This window comes from Amblyomma americanum, chromosome 8, assembly GCF_052857255.1.
Source record: "Amblyomma americanum isolate KBUSLIRL-KWMA chromosome 8, ASM5285725v1, whole genome shotgun sequence".
NCBI classification, from domain to species: Eukaryota; Metazoa; Arthropoda; class Arachnida; order Ixodida; family Ixodidae; genus Amblyomma; species Amblyomma americanum.
This window is the reverse complement of record NC_135504.1, coordinates 51084818-51107141: the sequence shown is the minus strand read 5'-3', so window position 1 is coordinate 51107141 and position 22324 is coordinate 51084818. Positions and strand designations below refer to the sequence as shown.

The window sequence follows — 22324 nt, the reverse complement described above, 5'->3', positions numbered from 1 at the left end:
GCTTCCTTCTCTTAGCTGCCGTCGCGTGAGGGCAGATATAATTTTCTTGTATAAACTTCTTCATGGTCACATTCTATGCCCTCAGCTCCTAGCGCGTATCCTTTTGCGTGTACCGCGAAAGCGCATAAGGGAATTCAGACCATTCCAAGTTTCTGCGCTCCTGCACTCCCTCTCCCCTCTGGACAGAATGCAAAAGTTGTTTAATTCTCTTTGTCCTCACCTTGATATATTCGAAAATTCTCTCCCTTCCTTTATATTGGATGTCCGTGACGTTCCACTTTGAGCACTCTTTTTCTCATACATAACTTCCCCTTTCATGCATTTTGTCTTGACTACACTTGTGCGTTTGCACCGGTATTATATTGTTTTTTCTCTCCTTAATTGTTCATCACGTGTACTTGTTTTCATTAATATTATTTCTTTAATACTGTATACTCACGCCTGATTGTCTGTAACGCGTTCACTAATTACGTTTCTTATTGTGTATGATTGTATTTCTAGCTTGTATTTCAGAGGTTTCATATTCGTTCATATTAGTATTGGCTTTATTCTTGTTTGTATTTTGCTATATGCTGTACTTGGCTGTTATCGGTCGTTCATTCTCTTTGTTTATTGTTTCATTAGTTATTTATATGTCTGTTGCCTGTTCTAGCTGTTTTCATTTACCGCTGTTCTCGCTGTTTTCTTGTTTTCGCTTTTTTGCTTCATGCTTGCTGTCACGCCTAGTTTATATGTCTTTTTTTTTCTATCGCCTTGACTGCTGCATTACCTCCCCTGAGTGTCTTCCTTTGTAGTGAAATAAATTTACATTTTGTGCGTGTGAATGGTGTACCAGCACCAAGACCTTTGGGTTGTTCCTGGGCACCGAAAAATAAAGATTGATTGATTGATTGATTGATTATTATTATTATTATTATTATTATTATTATTATTATTATTATTGTTATTATTATTATTATTATTATTATTATTATTATTATTATTATTATTATTATTATTATTATTATTATTATTATTATTATTATTATTATTATTATTATTATTATTCCGCGAAGGTGTCAGTATTCGGCGTATCGGGTGCAGAGTATCCATGAACATGTCCAACATTCTGGGACAAATATTTTGAATATTGTGAAACTGTAAGGTACTGGCATAGAAATACCGAAGGTAATGAACCTTTTCCGATATGTATCAAAATCTTTCTTTTATTATGTTTCTATCGCTCGCATCGAGCACTCAAGGCTTGCATAAAAAGTCAATGGGGGACGCTTTTGACGATAGAAAACTCGTTAATAGCAACAAAAAAAAATGCAAGTCTGCTGAAGGGAGATCTGTGGTTATATTGACTGCTATAGTCAAATCTTACAATATATGAAAAAAATTGCGCTCATAAAGTTTTTCCCGTTCAAAGACGCTTTTATCGAGAATTGTCGGGTATGCCTAATCTCACATCAATTGCCCCTCCTTCCCCCTATTTACCTTTGCCTTCAAGCAGCACCGAGTTTGACCTGACCAGCGACGAGAACGTTTGGAGCGGCCTGGCTGGGACGCTGCCTTTCTGTCTCGTGCGCGTAGGATTCGACCAGATGCCGGTGCAGAGGTTCATGGCAGCGAAGACGCTACGACAGGCACGATGGCACGTATGACACTTCTTTCTTTTTCACGCTTTTTTTCGACATATGAAAATTTTCAGCGAGCTTTGTTCACGCTTACCGTGTTTTGCTACAACAGGGTTGCCGTCGCAGGTGCAGCTTGCGTCCTCTCCTTCTTTGCCCTGGTAATACTTGGAGCCGTAGCCATGTTGTATTGGTACAGAGACTGCGATCCACTCCTTGCCGGTGCCATTACCACTTACGACCGGGTAACGGCCCCTTATGAGTCTCATGCATTCGTCTATACATGACAGGTACTTTGCATAGTGGTAAGATACCGGGTGTACTGAAAAGGCGGGCGTGCCACCAATAGTGAATCCGCAGCCACCGCGGTGGCTGACTGGTTATGGCGCTCGGCTGCTGACGCGAAAGACGCGGATTCGATCCCGGCCACGGCGGTCGAATTTCGATGGAAGTGAAGCAATAGAGGCCCGTGTGCTGTGCGAGGTCAGCGCACGTTAAAGAACCCCAGGTGATCGAAATTATCCGTAGCCCTCCACTACGGCGTCCCTCATTGCCCGAGTCGCTGAGGAACGTTAAACTTCATAAAACCAAGCCAATAGTGAATGTGCGCGACAGAGGGAATCGCATTTCAGTAAAACACGTTGTTAGGCTAGTTGGTACTTTGGAATACGGAAAGTAACATCAGCCAAAAGAAGGCGCGCACAGAAAACTGGGAAGATGACATAAAAGATGACCTTTCCTCTCCCTTCCCTCTATCCTGTCATCTTCCCAATTTCCTGAGCGCGTCTTATTTTGGCTCATGTTTTCCTTATTGGAATCGCCTCTGCAGTGCGCAGATCGCCCATTTCATGAATGTACACCGCACCCAAATCGCCTTACGTGCGACGTATCTGCGCATGCGCAGAATCCCAGTCTCGATCGACGGAAACAATAAGCGTTGTTCGGCAGCGCTTGAATAGGATACGCACGTTAAAACGGTGAAAACGGCGTCGCCGCTATCAAGTACTTCAGGCTGACAGGGCAGCGACGCCGCAGCTGGCTGTGCGATTTACGCCAGCGGTATGCTTCTCTTGTGGCCCTTGATAGCGACAAGCAGACACAGTCCTTATCGCTTGCGCTTGCGTAAATCGCACAGCCTGCGTCGCCGCCCTATCACCTTTATAAGCAGCAGCACGCCGAGCTAAATGATGTTTGTTCCTACGCGGAGCGTTTGAGAGCACTGCAATCGCGGAGCGGAAGCGGACATGTCACGTGGTATTTTTATTTTATTTCGCAGGCATCAGAAGTGAGCGAAAGAAAGCCAATACGTAATAGATTGAAAGTTAGAAACTGCTGAGTTGGACGTTTTGCGTACCGTTCTACAACTTTTTCATTGGACTTTTTCGCCTATCTTCGTTGCTTGCGAACTTCGTTAATTAATCCCGTTAATTATGCAATTAAGCACAGTACAAAAACACTGTGACTTACTACGTACAATAGCCAGCAGCATGCATTTGGTCCCGTTGTCTTAGAATGTCATGGCATATATTTAAACCTTAGCTTAATTTAGCCGGGGCACCATGTATATAAGCAGCCGCGGTGGCCCAGTGGTTATGGCACTCGGCTGCTGACCATAAAGACACGGGCTCGATTCCGGCCGCGGCGGTCGCATTTCGATGGAGGCGAAATTCTTAGATGCCCGTGTACTATGCGATGTCAGTGCACGTTAAAGAACCCCAGGTGGTCAAAATTTCCGAAGCCCTTCAGTATATTAGAGAGAGACAGTCTATAGACTATGAATTGAGAAAAGGAAATATCTATAGGAAGGCAATATAGTCTATAAGAAATCTACGAACTGTCTATAGGCCAGTGTCATACGGTACCTCCCGGCTTTTCTATTTCGTTGACGTACAAAATGGCACTCAGCAGTGCTGCCGAGCTTTGTTTTTGTCACGTTGCTCCGAGGACGTGCTTGCTACGTGGCCCCGGTAGCACGCAGCGCGAATCTGCCGGACGTGTTTCTCATAGTAGTGATCGAGCCGCAGTGTGTGGCGTCAATGCCGTAAAAACCCCCAATATTTAACCGGAGAGCTATGGTAATAACATCTGAACGCTTGAAGCACTAGTAAAGGAGCAAACAAATGTTTCCGTGCGCTGCCGATTCTTATTAAACTAGTTCATGACGCCGCCGCAGCGTGGCGTCGATTTTGTGAAAATCACCAATTCGTATCCTTGAAGCAACTGTTCCTTCCCAAGTCCACTGCAGATTTGTGCTTTAAGTAGCTTTAACAAGGCTCTATTCAGTGTATTCCGTACTATTATTATTGTGCACACACATTAAATAGTGCATACGTCAGTCAACTCTTCCGCTGTCGCCTTCTGCTGCTTTTTGCCTTTCTACCAGCTCGCTATTATGTCTCACTCTCGGTGGACACCTGAACCGCGCCTTGAGGGAAGATTTGACGGGACTGGTTAAAGGGAAAAGGGAGACAGAAAGGGGAGGGCAAGTGCATATTACTTGTGGTCTCACGTCTTCCAGTAGGCAATGGCCATTTGCAACGCAAGAAAGAAGCGGCGAATGCCCCTGAAAGGAAGTCCTTCAGCCAGTGACGTCGGCCAGTTGTCCAAACGTCTTTTTTTATCCACTCCATTCGTGATTAATACCATAGTACTTGCAAGTCCCCACATTGTCACTCTAGAAGATGCAAGAACAAGTCCGACGTCATGACAGTCGGTCGACGGGATTGGCTGGAAAGCCTCTTTTTATGGACATTCGCCACATTGTTCTCGAGTTGGTTCCGGCTTTAGGAGCTATGAACGCTAAGCTACGTCTCTCGCAAATGAACCTTTCTCACGCTTTCGCGACCAAATCGCACAAGTTGGAAGTTGTCGGCTCGCGCGGTTATCAGTCACTCCATCGTAAAAAGGCCGGGTGTTCGTGTGGAGGTCCGACGCACTTGAGCTCGGAGCATCCATGCTACACCGGGCCTCGCGAGCTCCTTACTCGAAAATGAGGCTTCAATTTCGAGCATTATCTCTTAACGTTATCTTTTCTTTGTTTTTTTTTCTCTCGTGGTTCAGATTGTTCCATATTTTATAAAAGAGCGCCTCTCCGAAGTTACCATGCTCAGGGGCTTATTTCTGGCAGGACTTCTTGGCGCTTCAACAAGGTAAGATTCCTACATACACTCACCTGGAGTCCTGGTCACCACCGAATTGCTGTGGTGCCACATTTAAGCGATCCTTCACGTAACAAGTCGAATGCGTGTCCTAACGAAGGTTCTGCCTCCTGCAGACATCACCAAGACCGCAATTTCTCCAGAGTATATGGAGGCCCATGAGTGAAGTAACGGTGACTAGTTAGCTGTTCATTGGGCTGTAAACTGCGCCATAATGTTTAGTAAAGTCGAAGATATATACACAAAGGAAAGATAGAACAGTAGAACGCTTTTCTTCGGTACAGTCATTCCTTTGTACTTGTCATAACTGCACAAAAATAACTTGCGCGAAGACACAAGGACGAACACGCAGAGACAGGACTGGCGCCACACGTGTGTGGTTTCTTGTGGCTTTATCCGAAAAATAAATTCTGCTTGTAGTTGGCGCCAGTCTTGTCTCTGTGTGTTCGTCCTCGCACGTGTCTTCTCGCCAGTTCGGATTTGTGCAATTATGTCTCGTTGTAACCAAGTATAGCTGAAACGAAGTACTAGTTCTCCTTGTGTTCGTCTTCTCTGGCGTGGTCTCCTGCACAATGATGCCGAAGACTTAAAGCGTTTTGCTTCGTTTGGAAACACTTGCAATAGTTCTTTACCAAGAAACCGGGTAAAGCACTATATTATAAAGTACTGCCTGGCTAACTCGCTCTGCCAATTAGCCACAAGCTCCAGCAAACCATAGCGCCTTCCTGAACACTGCGGCATTATAAGCCAGTTAAGCTTGAAGTTTTGGTGAAGTTGAGCGCGCTGTCTAAGTCCGCAAGGCCTAAGCGTCTGTGTAGCGCTACATACTAGAAGAACAATAATGAGAGTGATCGCGTTTTCATCCGGCTGTGTAGTACGTGCGTTCCGTAGTCGTGCATCGCTCTGAAAGGCAATGCGCATTTGGGATAGAGGGTGGGGGCTACAAGCAAATGCTATATAATTTGTTCGTAAACGAATTTCGGCCCTGCTTTTTCAGAGTATCTCCGAGAACAAATTTTAGTGTAAGGTCTTGCATTTTCGGTAACTTCGTGACGCCAGAAACAAGGTTCCTGGAAACAGGCGCGTCGAAGAGTAAAGGAAATCCACGGCCGATAACTACTACTCGGAAAGTCTTATAACGGTTGGTGGAGGAAACAACGGCCATAAGTGAGACTGCGATTGCATGCACTGACAAAGAGAATGTTTTTCCTCTAAAGATAAAGCTTTCATCTCCTGTAAGATTGTTGCACATCAGGCTATCCATAGACGCTGCCATCAGAAGTAATCTTGCTGCTCAAACAGTTGTCAGTGTTCAGAAGGGATAAAAGGGGGCCTCCGCTGACAGTTCCAGATCTTATTTGCAATGTAAAAAAAATCGCATAACCATAATATTAGCGTGTCGTGAACCCTTCATTCTTTGGTATCTCGTTTTTCAGCACAGTCTCCTCCGTCGTCAACTCCCACGCTGCCATCTTCTACATCGATGTGGTCACGCCCTTTGTCAAAATGGGCGAGCGCAAGGCGGTCATCATGGTGCGGCTGCTAGGTGCGAAGCTTACTGCACATCACCGAAAAATTTCCTTCAGGGATATCAGGGGCTTAAGCCGATGCGCTGGTAATACAGTGCCACTGCAGCGTCAAAATGATCTACCCTCGTGTCCAAAAACTTTACGATTAGATAGGTGACCTGAATCACGACCGGAGTTCTACTTCGGCACCTCTTTCTTACTTTCTTCTCTCAGTCCCTCCATTATCTCTTTCCTTACGACGCGGTTCAGGTGTCCGCCTAGATGTGAGACAAATACTACGCCCTTTCCTTCCCCTAAAAACCAATTTCATCAGTGGTTAGGGTGGCGGCTGCGTTTTGATGAAGGAAAAACGCTAAGGCGCCCGTGTGCTGTGCGATGTCAGTGCACGTTAAAGATCCCCAGATGGTCGAAATTCTTCCGGTGCCCTCCACTACGGCACCTATCTCTTCCTTTCTTCTTTCACTCCCTCCTTTATTCCTTCCCTTACGGCGCGGTTCAGGTCTCCAACCATATATGAGACAGCTAGATACTGCGCCATTTCCTTTCCCCAAAAAAATCCAATTATTTTTTTTTATCAGTGGTTAGGGCGCTGGACTACTGATCCGGAATGCCCGGGTTCGAACCCGACCCCGGCGGCTGCGTTTTTATGGAAGAAAAACGCTAAGGCGCCCGTGTGCTGGGCGATGTCAGTGCACGTTAAAGATCCCCAGGTGGTCGAAATTATTCCGGAGCCCTCCACTACGGCACCTCTTTATTCCTTTCTTCTTTCACTCACTCCTTTATCCCTTCCCTTACGGCGCCGTTCAGGTGTCAAACGATATATGAGGTCGATACCATTTCCTTTCCCCCAAAAACAATTATTATTATTATTATTATTATTAAATTGTCAGTGCACGTTAAAGATCCCCAGTTGGTCGAAATTATTCCGGAGCCCTCCACTACGGCACCTTTTCCTTTCTTCATTCACTCCCTCCTTTATCCTTTCTCTTACGGCGCGGTTCAACCCGCCGCGGTGGCTCAGTGGTTAGGGCGCTCGACTACTGAGTCGGAGTTCCCGGGTTAGAACCCGACCGTGGCGGCTGCGTTTTTATGGAGGAAAAACGCTAAGGCGCCCGTGTGCTGTGCGATGTCAGAGCAAGTTAAAGATCCCCAGGTGGTCGAAATTGTTCCGGAGCCCTCCACTACGGCACCTATTTCTTCCTTTCTTCTTTCACTCCCTCCCTTATCCCTTCCCATACGGCGCGGTTCAGGTGTCCAACGATATATGAGACAGATACTGCGCCATTTCCTTTCCCCAAAAGCCAATTACTATTATTATTACGGCGCGGTTCAGGTTTCCAGCGATATATGAGACAGATACTGCGCCATTTCCTTTCCCCCAAAACCAATTGTTATTGTTATCGAAATTATTCCGGAACCCTTCATTACAGCCCCTCTTTCTTCCTTTCTTCTTTCACTCCCTCCTTTATCGCTTCCCTTACGGCGCAGTTATGGTGTCCAACGATATATGAGACAGATACTGCATGATTTCCTTTCCCCCAAAAACCAATTATTATTATTATTATTATTATTATTATTATTATTGTTGTTATTATTATTATTATTATTATTATTATTATTATTATTATTATTATTATTATTATTATTATTATTATTATTATTATTATTATTATTATTATTATTATTATTATTATTATTATTATTATTATTATTATTATTATTATTATTATTATTATTATTATTTGTCAGTTCACGTTAAAGATCCCCAGGTGTTCGAAATTATTCTGAAGCCCTCCACTACGGCACCTCTCTCTTCATTCCCTCCCTCCTTTATCGCTCCCCTTACAGCGCGGCTCCGGTGTCTAACGATATAACTGTGCCATTTCGTTTCCGCAAAAACCAATTATTATTATTATTATTTCCTGGTCAAATGACCCCGTTGCAGCCAATGGCGTCAGTCGATTCTCGTGACCCTGCTAGCGTGACAATTCAAGGAGCGGCCGGACAATGCAGGGACGGGACTGTCCCGGAACATGAAGGGAAGGAACTGTCCCCCTCCATCTGCTACTCCCTGTTTACAGGGCGTTTTACAGAGCGGCATGCTTGCGCCGCGACTTCGGAAGTATATGTGAAGGGACGCGTACAAAGATAAAAAGAAGCTACGCGTCGAAATGATAATTGGTTTTTAGGGAAAGTAAATGCCGCAGTATCTGTCTCATATATCGTTGGACACCTGAACCGCGCCGTAAGGGAAGGGATAAAGAATGAAGTAAAGAAGAAAGGAAGAGAGAGGTGCTGTAGTGGAGGGCTCCGGAATAATTTCGACCACCTGGGGATCTTTAACGTGCACTGACATCGCACAGCACCGCAATTGGTTCTTTTTGGGGAAAGGGAATGGCGCAGTATCTGTCTCATATATCTTTGGACACCTGAACCGCGCCGTAAGGGAAGGAATAAGGAGGGAGTGAAAGAAGAAAGGTATAATAGGTGCCGTAGTGGAGGGCTCCGGCATCATTTCGACCACCTGGGGATCTTTAACGTGCACTGACATCGCACAGCACACGGGCGCCTTAGCGTTTTTCCTCCATAAAAACGCAGCCGCCGCGGTCGGGTTCGAACCCGGGAACTCCGGATCAGTAGTCGAGCGCCCTAACCACTGAGCCACCGCGGCGGGACAGCACCGCAATGACGAATCTGTTTTCGGGCTCAACACCGCGATAAAGCACAAGACTCCGTGAGCGCAGAACGAAAGCAGAGAATGTAGTAAGACATAGAAAAACTCACAGGGACACCTATTTACCTTATTTTTTAGCAATGCGATAACATTAGAAGCCGCTAACGCATTTAATCGGAATTATCCCGTCAGGTGACATCACTTCTCTTCAGCGAATGGGTGACTTTTATGACCAACGGCACATTTTTTCCCCCGATCAGGCGTTTAATGCTGTCGCATTACTACTACAATGCCGAAATAACAACGAAGCAGAGAAGGAATCTGCTTGCCTGCCGCGAACACAGATACCACAGGAAAGGGGGGGGGGGGGGTGTCATGTCGCAGCAGAGGTGCAATTCCTTTGCAGAGTTCCTTTTTTCTGATGACTGCGTCATATACCGCGAAATTAACAGTGACTCTGATATAGCTCTTCTTCAATCGGATATTGATCATGCTCTTGAATGGACTAACAGATGGAACATGGAACTAAACATAAAAAAGTGCAAGTACATGCGGGTTTCTCGTCGTAACACCACATTGCCTTCATATCGTCTTAATAATTGCAGCCTTGAGTCTGTGCCTTTTTACAAATATTTAGGTGTCTTCATTTCCCATAATCTTTCTTGGAAAGTACACATAGACTATGTAAGCAATAACGCTAACCGCATGCTGTGCTACAAACGCCGTAACTTTAATCTTTCTTCTAGCTCCGTAAAACTGCTTCTCTACAAGTCGTTGGTTCGTAGTAAACTAGAATATGCTGCATCTATCAGGGACCCCTATCAAGAGACACTAATATACCAACTTGAATCTATACAGAACCATGCGGCCCGTTTCATTCTCTCGAATTATCACCGTAACTCAGTGTCAGTGCCATGAAATCAAGGTTATCACTCCCACTACTGTCGCAACGTAGAAATATATCCCGCCTTTGTCTATTCCATAAGATTTACTACGATAACCCCATCCTTAAGAGAAAATTTATAACGCCACCTTGCTACGTTTCAGCTCGGATCGATCATCGTCATAAAGTTGGTATTCTTTCATGCCAAACAAACCACTTTTACAACTCATTCATCCCCAGCACATCGGCACAATGGAATCACCTTCCCCGATCGGTCGTCGAAATAAGTAACCATTCTGTTTTTAAATCGGCTTTAACTAACTTGATGGTAACATAGTACATGTAATTCTTGCGCCCTGCCGTTTATTTCTTTCAGCTTATGTGGTAGTTAAAACAGACCTCGTCTGCGTGGTATGCTTGTTTGCGCGGTATGCTTACTTTTATGCTTACTTTTATTCTTTGCTCATAATTTCGTGTTAAATGACTGTTAATTCGTTTGATTGTATTTGCTGTAACCTACTGATTTGTGCGAGCCATATTCTTGTTCACATTTTTGTGTTACTTCTGACTGCTGTTCCTTTGTTATTTTGTCTATTGTACCCCACTCCCCTCTGTAATGCCCTCGGGCCCTGAGGGTACAGAAATAAATAAATAAGTAAATTACAGTGTCCCTTACTCTGTCCGTCGTCCGGTACTTTGCGCTTCCTAGTTTACAACATGCATCACCAACTAGCCCGGCAGCTTGCTCTCCTGAAGTATTTGAAACATTTGCTTCTTTTATTCAACCCGTACAGTGCCGCCTCCACACCTAGTGACCTACTTAATGTCTCCGACGCCATGCTCGTAGCACTGTAAGCTATCACCAAAGTGAGCTGCAGTATTATCCCATAATCCTTTTTTGTCTTGCGTTTTGAACCATTGGCATTTTAGATACTGTCTGAAAGGAAACGTTCAGGGAACAATGCGACCTTAGGAACGACATTTTTACCCATTACTTTTGTTAATTTTAATAGTTTAAAAGCCGTAGTTATTTATATTTTTGCCACCCCTCCCAATGCATGGCAGCATTGTGATTTTCGTACAATGTTTTACCTGCACCGCACGTTGTGCAAACAATTTAATACAAGGAAGAAATTTTTTCAGCCCTCGCAAGTGGCATCATAATGACGTTCTTTGCCACTGCTGTGCCTTACATGGGTGCTGCAGCCAAGGTACGTAGATTTCTTGCTTCTCGGGAGTTCTTTTTACAGCCGCTGTTTACCCGTGCCTGCTTTTTTTTTTTCATTCCGAACTCAGATCCTTTTTGTCGGCAGCTCTTCCTTTCCTTGTACTCAACCGCTGGGGGTCCGTTCGCGGGCCTCGTCTTGCTCGCCATGTCCTCGCCATGGGTCAACGCAAAGGTATGCTTCACCGCAACGTATACTCACACCCGATATCATACTTCGCATGAAGCTCTACCAAAGCTGGCGCACAGCTTCTTGCCGGCTGCCTTAAATCACTTTGTCGCCTCTCAACAACACTCAGAACCCTGCATACATGATCGAGTTAAAAAAAAATAAAACGCATTTTAATACTGACAAACTGCGCATATGCAAGTAGGACATCTTAGTGCCTTACACTGCCATATTTCACCGCGACAAACGTTCCGGTTTAATCCGCATCGCAAACAATTCCAAGAATTGCGATAGTAAAGCCGATCTAATTCATATGATATGGAACTGCCCGTAGTCCCTATCCCGCGAGTCGCTTCATTACCGACTCTGATCATTGGGCGGCTCTAATGCTCAGCCCCGACCCGGGGACACAGATCAAACTCCTCCAGCTGGCTGAAGACGCTGCCGCTGCTACCCAACGGATAGCGGCCGTCGTTTAAGTATAGGGGGCGGCTTCAGGTCTGTCCTCTGTATCCGCTGGTAACAAAGTTTCACCAACACCACCACCACCGCGCCACTGCCTTATTCTCCTGAGTTTACGGCACGTCTTTCTTCCTTTCTTTACCCCTTCCTTTACGGCGCGGTTCGGGTGTCCACCTAGATATGTGAGACAGACACTGCGTCATTTCCTTTCCTAAAAAAAACATTTTTCAAAAATCTTGTCCTTCCGCGGCGGCTGCGTTTTTATGGAGGAAAAACGCTAAAGCGCCCGTGTGCTGTGCGATGTCAGTGCACGTTAAAGATCCCCAGGTGGTCGAAATTATTCCGGAGCCCTCCACTACGGCACCTCTTCTTCCTTTCTTCTTTCACTCCCTCCTTTATCGCTTCACTTACGGCGCGGTTCAGGTGTCCAACGATATATGAGACAGATACTGCGCCATTTCCTTTCCCCAAAAACCAATAATTATCAATTTTGCCCCACCTTAACTGACATCAGCAACTTGCGCCATCTCTTGGCTGCCAGCGACGAATACTGCGTAACTAAATAGGGATATTTTAAACTAGTAACATTGAGAAAATTAGAGAGTCCTGAAAGATCCGAAACGGACATGGTGATAATCATAGGTCAGTGTTCCTCATCGCTAAAAAAATTGACCTCAGAATGCTTTCTGCGCTCTCACCACCTATTTTTGACGACCATAGAAAATCAATGGATTGTACCCAACATTCCAAATTCCCGCGATGATTTTGAGCATTGAGCGGTATTCGACACAAGGCAGCGGTCGCGCAAACTGGAAGCGTTTGTCCAGATTTCATGTGCTGGGGCTAACGAAAGGGTTGGTAATTAAATGTAGGATATCTCATCAAGCCATAGGAATAACTTTCGACCCCTGACGAGATGCGTATAATGCTCGACAGGGCATCTACATCCCCATCTACAGCTGTGAGTACGTCCTTAAGGATGTTTTTCCGCGTCACTCTGAAGGGAGTTCAAGAGGACGGATGTGATATACTGCAAGAGGCGGTCGCAGTACAGGGTACACACCACACGGTCGTAACACTCACCCGATGGCCTCTGGCCACCACATCTACTAGCCGCCACAAAAATGCGCGAAAACCGCTGCGTCTTCTCACCAGGCTCCACTATCAGTATACATTAAACTCCAGGACTCCAAGCTGGGCCCATCGACATTCTGTGTTTCATGTCCAAACGAGTTCTTCAAAGTTCCGTGCTTGCAGTGAGATTCGTTGAGAACCGCAGCGGTGGCCAAGTGGTCTGAGGATCCGCGCCTTACATTTTTGTAAGGCCACCCTATGCCACCGTGCACCCACCAGTTTTTTAATCCTTCGTGGTGCTCGACTTCTCAGGAATGAAATGATTGGTAAAAGCGCTTTTGGCCAACCACAACACCTAAGATCAACGATACTAGGAGTTTTCTTAGGATCCGTCGATCGTTGATCCTCGCAGGACCTAAATCCGCCTTGCATAAGCGTTGAAATGCGGGCCCGTTGGTTCATAATAACTTGAAAAAAAAACAGTCACAAAAGACAAGGGACGAGAGAAGGAGTGTTCACGCCACAACGACTGGACTATCAACTGAGATTAATTAGACAAGGCATAGTCCCAGCAAGAATAGCAGAGCATGCGCAAGAGCCGCATCACAACTCACAGCTCATAGGGCACACAAAATATCACATCTACCGTGAACGGCCTAAAAGAGCGAATTCCTTCTCAACATGCCTCGCCATTGCAATGAATGTGGGTGTTATCCACTGTTCATCAATGTAATAATTCTTGGTAGAGGCAAGGGAAAGCAAGAGCGAGAAATCATGGAAGCGTACCATATCACTTTGTCAGGTCAGGATTACATTAGCACAACCTCGGTGCACTTACTCGAGAATAATAATAATAATTGGTTTTTGGGGAAAGGAAATGGCGCAGTATCTGTCTCATATATATTTGGACACCTGAACCGCGCCGTAAGGGAAGGGATAAAGGAGGGAGTGAAAGAAGAAAGGAAGAAGAGGTGCCGTAGTGGAGGGCTCCGGAATAATTTCGACCACCTGGGGATCTTTAACGTGCACTGACATCGCACAGCAAACGGGCGCCTTAGCGTTTTACTCGAGAAGGAATTCGCTTTTTTAGGCCTGTCGCGGTAGATGTGGTATCTTCAGTGTCCTATGCGCTGTGAGTTGTGATGCGGCTGTTGCGCGTGCTCTGCTCGCCTTGCATGGGGCAGCCGGATTGTAGACGTTTTTATTACCACACAGCACAAACGCCTGTACCCACTGTTCAGCCGCACTATGCTGTTTGGAGTATGCGAACCAGTGATTCTGCTTTCGGAACAGGGCAACATGTTTTAACAGGATGCTTTACATTGCAGGGAACAGCATGCGCATGCCTGCTCGTGTGCGCGTTCCAGCTGTGGCACGCTGTGGGCCGGATGCTGGCCGGCGCGTCGCACTCAGTCGTTATACCAGGGACGCTGGACCGATGTCCACTGGAGGCCAACCACACCGAGGAAGGCTCCGGTGTCACCGCGCGGGTAGATGGGTCACTGCCCCAAAGGTTGGTGCCGTACCCAAACTTTCAACGCAGATAATAAGTGACTACGGCGCTTACTGCGCACCTCGCATGCTCTAATCTAGATTGTTTGGTTCTTAGCACACGTAGCACGCGAGAGCTATGTACTCAAACCGTAGGCATTCGGATTTATTCACACGTCAGTGCACCAATTTCCCAGTGACGAAGTTTTGGAACGTTGTTATACAGCGGCACCAAACGCCACCGATGCGCGGCGGTCAAAACGTTATGCCGTCAGGAACTACGTCAGGTTGAGTTGGGAGTGCAAGCGACATTTGGCACTAACTCGATTGACTGATAAACACTGCCAGACCACTGAATTATCCGGCTCCCAAAAGTAGCGCACATGGGAGAGCTTGTCTAAGCACTGGACCGTCAGCGCCACACTTATGTGCTGGATCCGTGAGTCTCTCTTTCCTTGACGAGTGTTTCACAATGGCTGACTCGTCATAAACTAGACTCTCTCATTAGTGAAGGGTCGGGAACATGTTGCGGTGAAAGGGTACATTGCGGAGCTTGGAGTAGGGAGGAGGCCAAGGGCCTGAAGAGTGCCGGTCTTGGGAGGGATGTGGGGCTGATCGAGAGCGCAACCGTCTGCTTTGTTGAGTGGAGGATAGGCTAGCACGTTGACGACAGCAATCCTTCAGTATTGAGCGCTCTCCTGGCAGCGTCGTGTTGTTATCCCTTTTCTTCTTCGTCGGTCCTTGCGCTGGTCTAACAATCTATTTCCCCTCGTTTCGCGTTGTCGTGGTCACCGTCTCCTTCCATGTCATCGGGGTCACCGTCTCTTTCGAACACGAGAAGAGAGAACTAAGAGAGGGAGAGTGAATAGGGAAGACGGAGCAGAGCGTACCGAACCATATGCCGGGAAGAGACGACACATGGCGGCGCGCAGGGAGATGGGTGGCACGCACATAATTATACACGCTGCGCACAGTGTGCGTAGTTTTACAGCGACGGCTCCAACACGCTGCGGAACAGTGAACAGGACATCTATGCAATAAAGGCTCATTTCTTTAACCGTTTTTATAAATGTGTATCTGACGGTGGCTTTGTGTGTGGTGGTTTTTCTAGCACCCCCCTCACCGATTTTGCCGTTGTGAGTCTGTCTCCATGTTCCCGCCGTGTCCACCGTGTGAGGTGTCAATTCACTTTATGATTGGTCGGGAGAGGTTGCTCGGGAACCGCAACCAGGGTCTCGCAAGCCCAACCGATGGCAGTGTTTGATAGAGCCACCTGCCAGGGCAGTGGCTTCTCGCTTAACCGCTGCACCACTGGCACCAGGAATGGTACGAGGGCGCCGGCGACCTACGAATGTCATCATCATCAGCCTGACTACGCCCACTGCAGGGCAAACGCCTCTCCCATGTCTCTCCAATTAACCCCGCCCTTTGCCAGCTGCGCCCACCGTATGCCCAAAAACTTAATCTCGTCCTCCAACCTAACTTTTGGCTTCCTCCTCTGCTACCCTTGCCTTCTCTTGGAATCCACTCCGCTACCCTGAAGGACCAGCGGTTATCTTGCCTTCGCTTCACATGCCCTGCCCAAGCCCATTTCTCCCTCTTGATTTCCACTAAGATGTCATAAACCCGCGTTTGTTCCCTCACCCACTCTGCCCGCTTCCGGTCTCGTAACTTTACACCTACATTTTTCTTCCTATAGCGCGCTGCGTTGTCCTTAACTTAAGCTTAACCCTTTCCGTTAGCCTCCACGTTTCTGCCCCGTAGGTGAGTACCGGTAAGATACAGCTGTTGTACACTTTTTTCTTGCGGGATATTAGTAATCTGCCACTCATGATCTGAGAGAACCTTCCATATGCGCTCTACCCCATTCTTATCCTTATAGTTATTTCCATCTCATGATCCGGATCAGCGGTCACTACCTGCCCTAAGTAGACGTATTCCCTTACTACTTCAAGTACCTCGCTACCAATTGCGAACTGCTTTTCCCTTGCCTACGGATGTAGAGAATTATAAATTGCCCATATATTGGCATTGGTCGTCGCCACGCATTCTATACGCGGTCGCTTAGGTGGTGCGTTGCACTGTTGGCAGCGCCAGCTGTATTTGCCTATTTCCTCCGGTTTCACGCTGTCGTCGTAGCTGTCCCGTCTGCATGCCGCATGCATGCCTCATAAGACAGACAGCTGTACAGTTTTGTAGAAATCTGCCGGTTCGGGTACACGGCCACTCCGCACTAGTGCCCACCGTTCGGCGAAAGACTACATCGGGAATCGAATAGGAACCGGAGGCTCAAACCCGGACAGTCACGATTCCGCCCACGGATCCGTCCAATCATTCACATGCTATTGTGGCTATCTGTGTGGATTCAGTGGCGTTGGCAGCCGTGCTTGGGGTCGTCATTGTGTTAAATCATTTTGCGCGCTAGCTAACACTGATGACGCCTCGTACCCTGAGTGTGGGCGGCTGTAATTTTCTTTTGTTTCGTTTTCATTTGCAGCTCGGACGTCTTCCCGCTGTATCAGGTGTCGTTCTTGTGGATCGCTTTCATGGGACTGCTGCTCACGATGTTCTCAGGGACAGCCCTGAGTCTGGCTACAGGTGAGTGGGTGCTCGGCACCTTTGAGTAAGCTAACCCAGTGACTAATTTCGTCCAGGATTGACCGTGAGGACATTTCAAGTGTCAATGTTGTACGGCACAGATAATAAGAGAGCGCTCGCCTCAGTGCGCAGCTAGGAGACCGGACTGACGGCTATAAAGCGTTTCGTGTATACACTGGCGAAAAGTAAAAAGATTTCTATAAGGAAGCATTTTTTAATTATTCAAAGACAAGTGTGTTAGCGCGCGCCTTCCATTTCTGTGTCATCGAACTAACCCGCCTTTTGTACGTTGATGTACGGAAGTTTGCCCTATTCACCACGTTATCTTTTTAAACTTCTAATCTTATACCCATCTTTAATCATGCATATACGTCCATTCATCTCCCTGTATATACACTACTTTTATCAATTTACAGCTATTTCAATTTTTTCCTCTCTGTTGCTTGTTCACATTTTTATCTTTTACATTATTCACTTTTTCTGCTTTTACTACTTATAGCTTTGTTTGTTGGCGTCTCATGAGCCCTTCTTGGCTGACGACGAGTTACCTGCACTGGGGAGGTTGCTGCCCACAAGCTTCACGAAAGTGCATGTATTTTTTGTGCGATGTAGGCAAGCTTTGTTGGGCCACAGTGCCGACGGTAACCGCGTTTCCGAAATTCTGGCAACTGATATGAATGTTACTTGCGGTGGGCTACACGCCTCTCGATAATTAGGAGCCTAATAATAATAGGTAAAAAATTCTTCACCTTCAGGTTGGCGCGCTATACTTTGTCAAACCAACCAACCGCCAATGACAAACCAACTAGCCGCCATTACAGCATTTCTTGTCAGAAAATTAACTATTTAATTTTAGTTAACAATACTGCCAGTTAGCACCTCTTAGCTGTATTATGATGTACTGCACCGCTGACAATGCTATGTCCTTTACAGTGCGTCAAGGAAAAGTGGTTCTTGTCTTCCTCCTTCATGTTCTGTGGTATCAGCGTTTTATCTCGGTATCTGCCAATTTCGTACCAGCACGCTTGCTGCTTGCTTCTTTGTTTCGTTTTTCAGACACGCCTATTTACTTTTTCTTGCTTTGGTTTTGTCATATACCCATTCCTTGCACTCTGCTGTTTATAAAAGCCAGCCTGGGTTCAGCTTTGTTCGTTGAAGGGGGAAGCCGCGCCCCTGTCGTTTCGTTTATATCCTTTCCTTTGTTGCTATTCCGTAAGCAAAAATTCTTATAAAGCAGTTGTCAGTCTCTGACTAGTACATGGGACTGTCTTCTCTTTACTTGTGACTTCAGTTCTCATAGGTAGCACCCAGTATCTGTTCCTAGCTCCTGTATCATGCCGGGGGGGGGGGGGGGGGGGGGGAGAATAGAAAACGAATGGATGAGGAAAAAAACTGTACAGAATATTGCCCCTGTATTCTGGACACGCATCACGCACACCGTGTTTCACATTGTTGAGACTAGGATATTTCTGCACCGGCACGCAAGCTTAAAAACTGGACTCCGTATAATTCTTTGTTTGCCATTCTCTTCTCTTCTCTCTCTCCATAAAGAAAGGTCCTCGATGTGCTGAGAGTTTTCCCTCAAAGAGGAACCGCTTGGCTGCGCACGCAAGAAATTTACTACAGTTGAACGGGCTAGGTGATTACTTCCTTATAGCCGTAGCTTGATTATAGCCCGTGTTGACCGAGCATTGAACAGTAATCATTCCTTCGTTACATCCATCATTTCGTTATAAAGATGTTCGACTGTATTAGTGCCAAGTGCAGAGTTCACCACGCAAGATAGTCGAGATAGATGAATGCCTATTTATGGAAAGCAAATTTCATGTGGAGACGACGGCAGTCAAGTCATGCTTCAATAAGTCATTTGTTTTTCACAAGTAAACTAAGCTCTCCTTCCTAACGACCTTTCCGAACGTTTCTATTAGAGAGCTACGCCTTGGTTGGTATACAAAGTAGACCAGTCTTTACGTAAACATCTCACTAATACAAAAAGGATCATAGCTCGGACCAGAATTCCATACACTGCAAAACTAGCACGGATATGCGATGGAAAGAAGAAAGAGATGCTAGCCGAACGAGTCATGTAACCCAGCTTTCCTAGTACATACTGATTAAATGACATATTCTGGTTACTTTGAGCACTGATTAACTGTTCGCTCAAAACGAACAGCACCATTGAAGGATTGTATCCTTGACCAGCTGTAACTATGTTCACTTTATGTTCATTTACGTTCACTGGGTCGTTTTTGAAAGAAGCGGCGTATTTGTTGAATGTGGTGAAACTACTCGTTTTCGTGCGTGTAAAGATTCTGGAATTGGCATTTCGGGTAGAATATTCATGTTCGTTTGTGTCTTCTTTTTTTTTTCAGGTGGTGCTCAAGAGGCGAGAAAAAACATGCGTCTCACAAGCCCAGTATTGAGGAAGCTTTGGTGTCGCTTCAAAATTGTTCGGAAAACACTTGGGGTGAGCCCAGCTAGCGCCAATCTTAGGCTACGATTAGATTGACGCTACCCTTACAAAAAAAAAATTTAGACAGCCTGCAGACTGCCCATACACTTTTATCTATAAAGCTTATAAATTTTCTGCTGACAAATTCTGTAGACTAGTCTAAAGGCAATACAAATAATATATACAGTCTATAGACGATCTATAGTTTTATGGTCATACACCTTTAGTAGACTTTTCTACAGACCGTCTAAAGACCACGAGTTGACAATAGGAAATATTTTTTAGAAGGAAATAGTGTTTATAAGAAGTCTATAGAAAGTCAATAGACCATTTTCATAAGGAAATTTCCCAACAAGCGTTGTATTAAGCTCGCGGTCGCGCGAAATCATAAATTATTAAATGAGAAGCTAAGAATGATGCTATTATTTATGCAGATATTGTTACTCAAGAGCAGAAATGTGGACGTGCGATTCTTCTCACCTATCATAGAGCGGGACAGCTGTACAGCAAGTGACGTTTCTTAACCAGTATATTTCTGGCTTGCGGAAGTACGCGCTGAAACAGCATAGGCTAGCCTCAACGAGCCCCTTTTTGCTCAAAGTATTAGCGTTTAAATTTAATCAGCATACTTATTTCTTATGATGCGGTCGTTAGGTTTTTAACACTCTCGGAAGGGAGCAGCAGTTCACAATAGGGAGCGAGGCGCTGGAAGTTGTAAGGAAATATGTCTACTTAGAGCAGGTACTGTTTACAGATTCGAACCACGAGAGCGAAAATAACTAGAAGAAGAATAATGCGTTGGATGGCATTTAGCAGGCACTCTCAAATCACGAATTGAAGTTTACCAGTATTCCTCCATAGAAAAGTATATAACAGCTGTATCTTGCAGGTACTCACGTTTGGGGCAAAAACATGAAGGCTAACGAAAAGGGTTCAACTTAAGACAACGCAGCCACCAATGGAAAGAAAAAATTATAGGTGTAACGTTAAGAGACAGAAAGCTGGTAGAGTGGGTGAGGGAACAAATGCCGGTTAATGACATCCTAGTCAAAATCATGAGGAATAAATGGGCTTGGGCAGGGCATGTAATGCGAAGGAAAGATAACCGCTGCTCCTTAAGGGTAACGGAGTGGATTCCAAGAGAAGGCAAGCGTAGAAGGGGGCGGCAGAAAGTTAGGTGGGCGGATGAGATTAGGAAGTTTGCAGGCATGGGGTGGGCTCAGCAGCCAGAGGAGAGGACTAATTGGAGCGACATAGGAGAGGCCTTTTCACTGCAGTGGGTGTAGTCAGGTTGATGATGATGATTAATAAATTGGAAAATTTGTTGTTGGGGAAAGTAAATAGCGCAGTATCTGTCTCACATATCTCTGTGGACACCTGAACTACGCCGTAAGGGAAGGGATAAAGGAGGGACTGAGAGGAGAAAGGAAGAGATGCCGAGTGGAGGGCTCCGGAATAATTTCGACCACCTGGGGATCTTTAACGCGCACTGACATCACTCAGCACACGGGCGCCTTTGCGTTTCGCCTCCATCGAAACGCGGCCGCCGCCGTCGGGTTCGAACCCGGGTACTGCAGATCAGTAGTCCAGCGCCCTAACCACTGAGCCACCGCGGCGGGTCATGATTGTGTATTTCGTAAAATGAATTACTAAGCAAACTGCAAGATGCGGAATATTTCAGCTGACACTGCGCCATGCGCAGGTAGCTTGACAAGTTGAGTAATCTTGCAAGAATGTAATTACGACGTATCCAATCTTAACAGCTCGACGAAGAGGCGAATGAAAACGACGGCTTGAAGACGTCCTGCGCGTTCTGTGACGACAAACATCTTGGCGCCGAACTGGCTACGCTTTATGAGGCACGGGAACTCCTAAAAAGATCCGGTGACACAAAAGCAGACTGCGCTACCTAACTACGATTCAAGATGTGGATTTGCGCAATACATTCAACGTACCATGCACCTGAATTGATGACATCCCCATAGCTTCCAAGCCAAATACCGGCGGCAATTAACGAGCTTTGTCACCGGCAAAAAGAAAAACGTATTTGTTTCGTTCACAACAGCGCACATTATCTTCGACGTACCGTCGGCCTGAATGTTCGTGCCGAGGAGCGAAGAGCATGAAAGCTTGTCGCTCCTTCGCGAGGTTTCTCTCCCTCATCAAGTTCTATGCTTTTTTAGTTCGCAACCACTTGTAGCATCACTTCCCGGGTCTCAGCGGTGTGTGTCTATGTACGTGAAGCGTTTGATTAGTAATTGTAACTGGCTCCATGGACCGGTGGACGCCTCAGTTGCGCTGTGAGTAGGTGTAAAGAATAAAACAAAAATGAAATTGCCTTTTAAGGTGAAAGCCTTTAATGGCTCATACTCCCGGTCGAGATCTTGTCCGTCCGTTGCATTGCCAACCGGAAGTCACGACAACGTAAGTGACGTCATATGGTCCGTCCGTCCGTTACGCTCCTCAACTCGATAAGAAAAAAATCTTGGTGCACGATTGGATTCGAACCACCATGCTTCCGTTCCGCAGCCGAGCATGCTAACGATCACGCTTTGTCTTTATTGCCTGTTTCGACAGTTTACAACAGATCCCAGACATGTTCTGCGCTACATTCTCAAACATCAAGAGCGGACATGCGTTTCACTCACGTGAGAAAATCAAAACTGTTTCCAAGAACACAACTCTCCCATCAACTCGATAACTTCATCTCCGAACCATAGCTCCTTGTACACCTCTCGCACCTTAAATATGTTTTATTTGAAGTATAATCTCGGAAAGACCGCGCATCTTCATTGCAGTGACGTACAGCCATCCTGCTTCGCCAACTGCTGTGCAGGCCAAGAAGGAAAATTACATCGTATTTATAAAGATCGTACTCAACGTCCAGTAATCTTATCCCGTACGGCATCAAGGATAAGTCTTTCTTTATTGCACGCTGGAGCACGTCCCAAAAGAGCAGCGCATCGCAGCAATCAATAAAGACGTGTGCTATT

The 22324-nt window shown here is 46.0% G+C and overlaps 1 protein-coding gene across 1 annotated transcript in view; it reads left to right on the top strand.

Moving 5' to 3' along the window:
• LOC144102372 (sodium-coupled monocarboxylate transporter 1-like) overlaps window positions 1-19388 on the top strand; it is a 69214-nt gene extending 49826 nt beyond the window's left edge. Inside the window, exons 7-16 of the mRNA XM_077635662.1 lie at window positions 1496-1636; window positions 1732-1861; window positions 4677-4765; window positions 6211-6320; window positions 11004-11071; window positions 11174-11260; window positions 14119-14276; window positions 15393-15425; window positions 16779-16879; window positions 19252-19388. Coding sequence (XP_077491788.1) covers window positions 1496-1636; window positions 1732-1861; window positions 4677-4765; window positions 6211-6320; window positions 11004-11071; window positions 11174-11260; window positions 14119-14276; window positions 15393-15425; window positions 16779-16879; window positions 19252-19388 — 1054 coding nt within the window. The remainder of the gene's footprint in view (window positions 1-1495; window positions 1637-1731; window positions 1862-4676; window positions 4766-6210; window positions 6321-11003; window positions 11072-11173; window positions 11261-14118; window positions 14277-15392; window positions 15426-16778; window positions 16880-19251) is intronic.
• Window positions 19389-22324: the final 2936 nt, after the last annotated feature.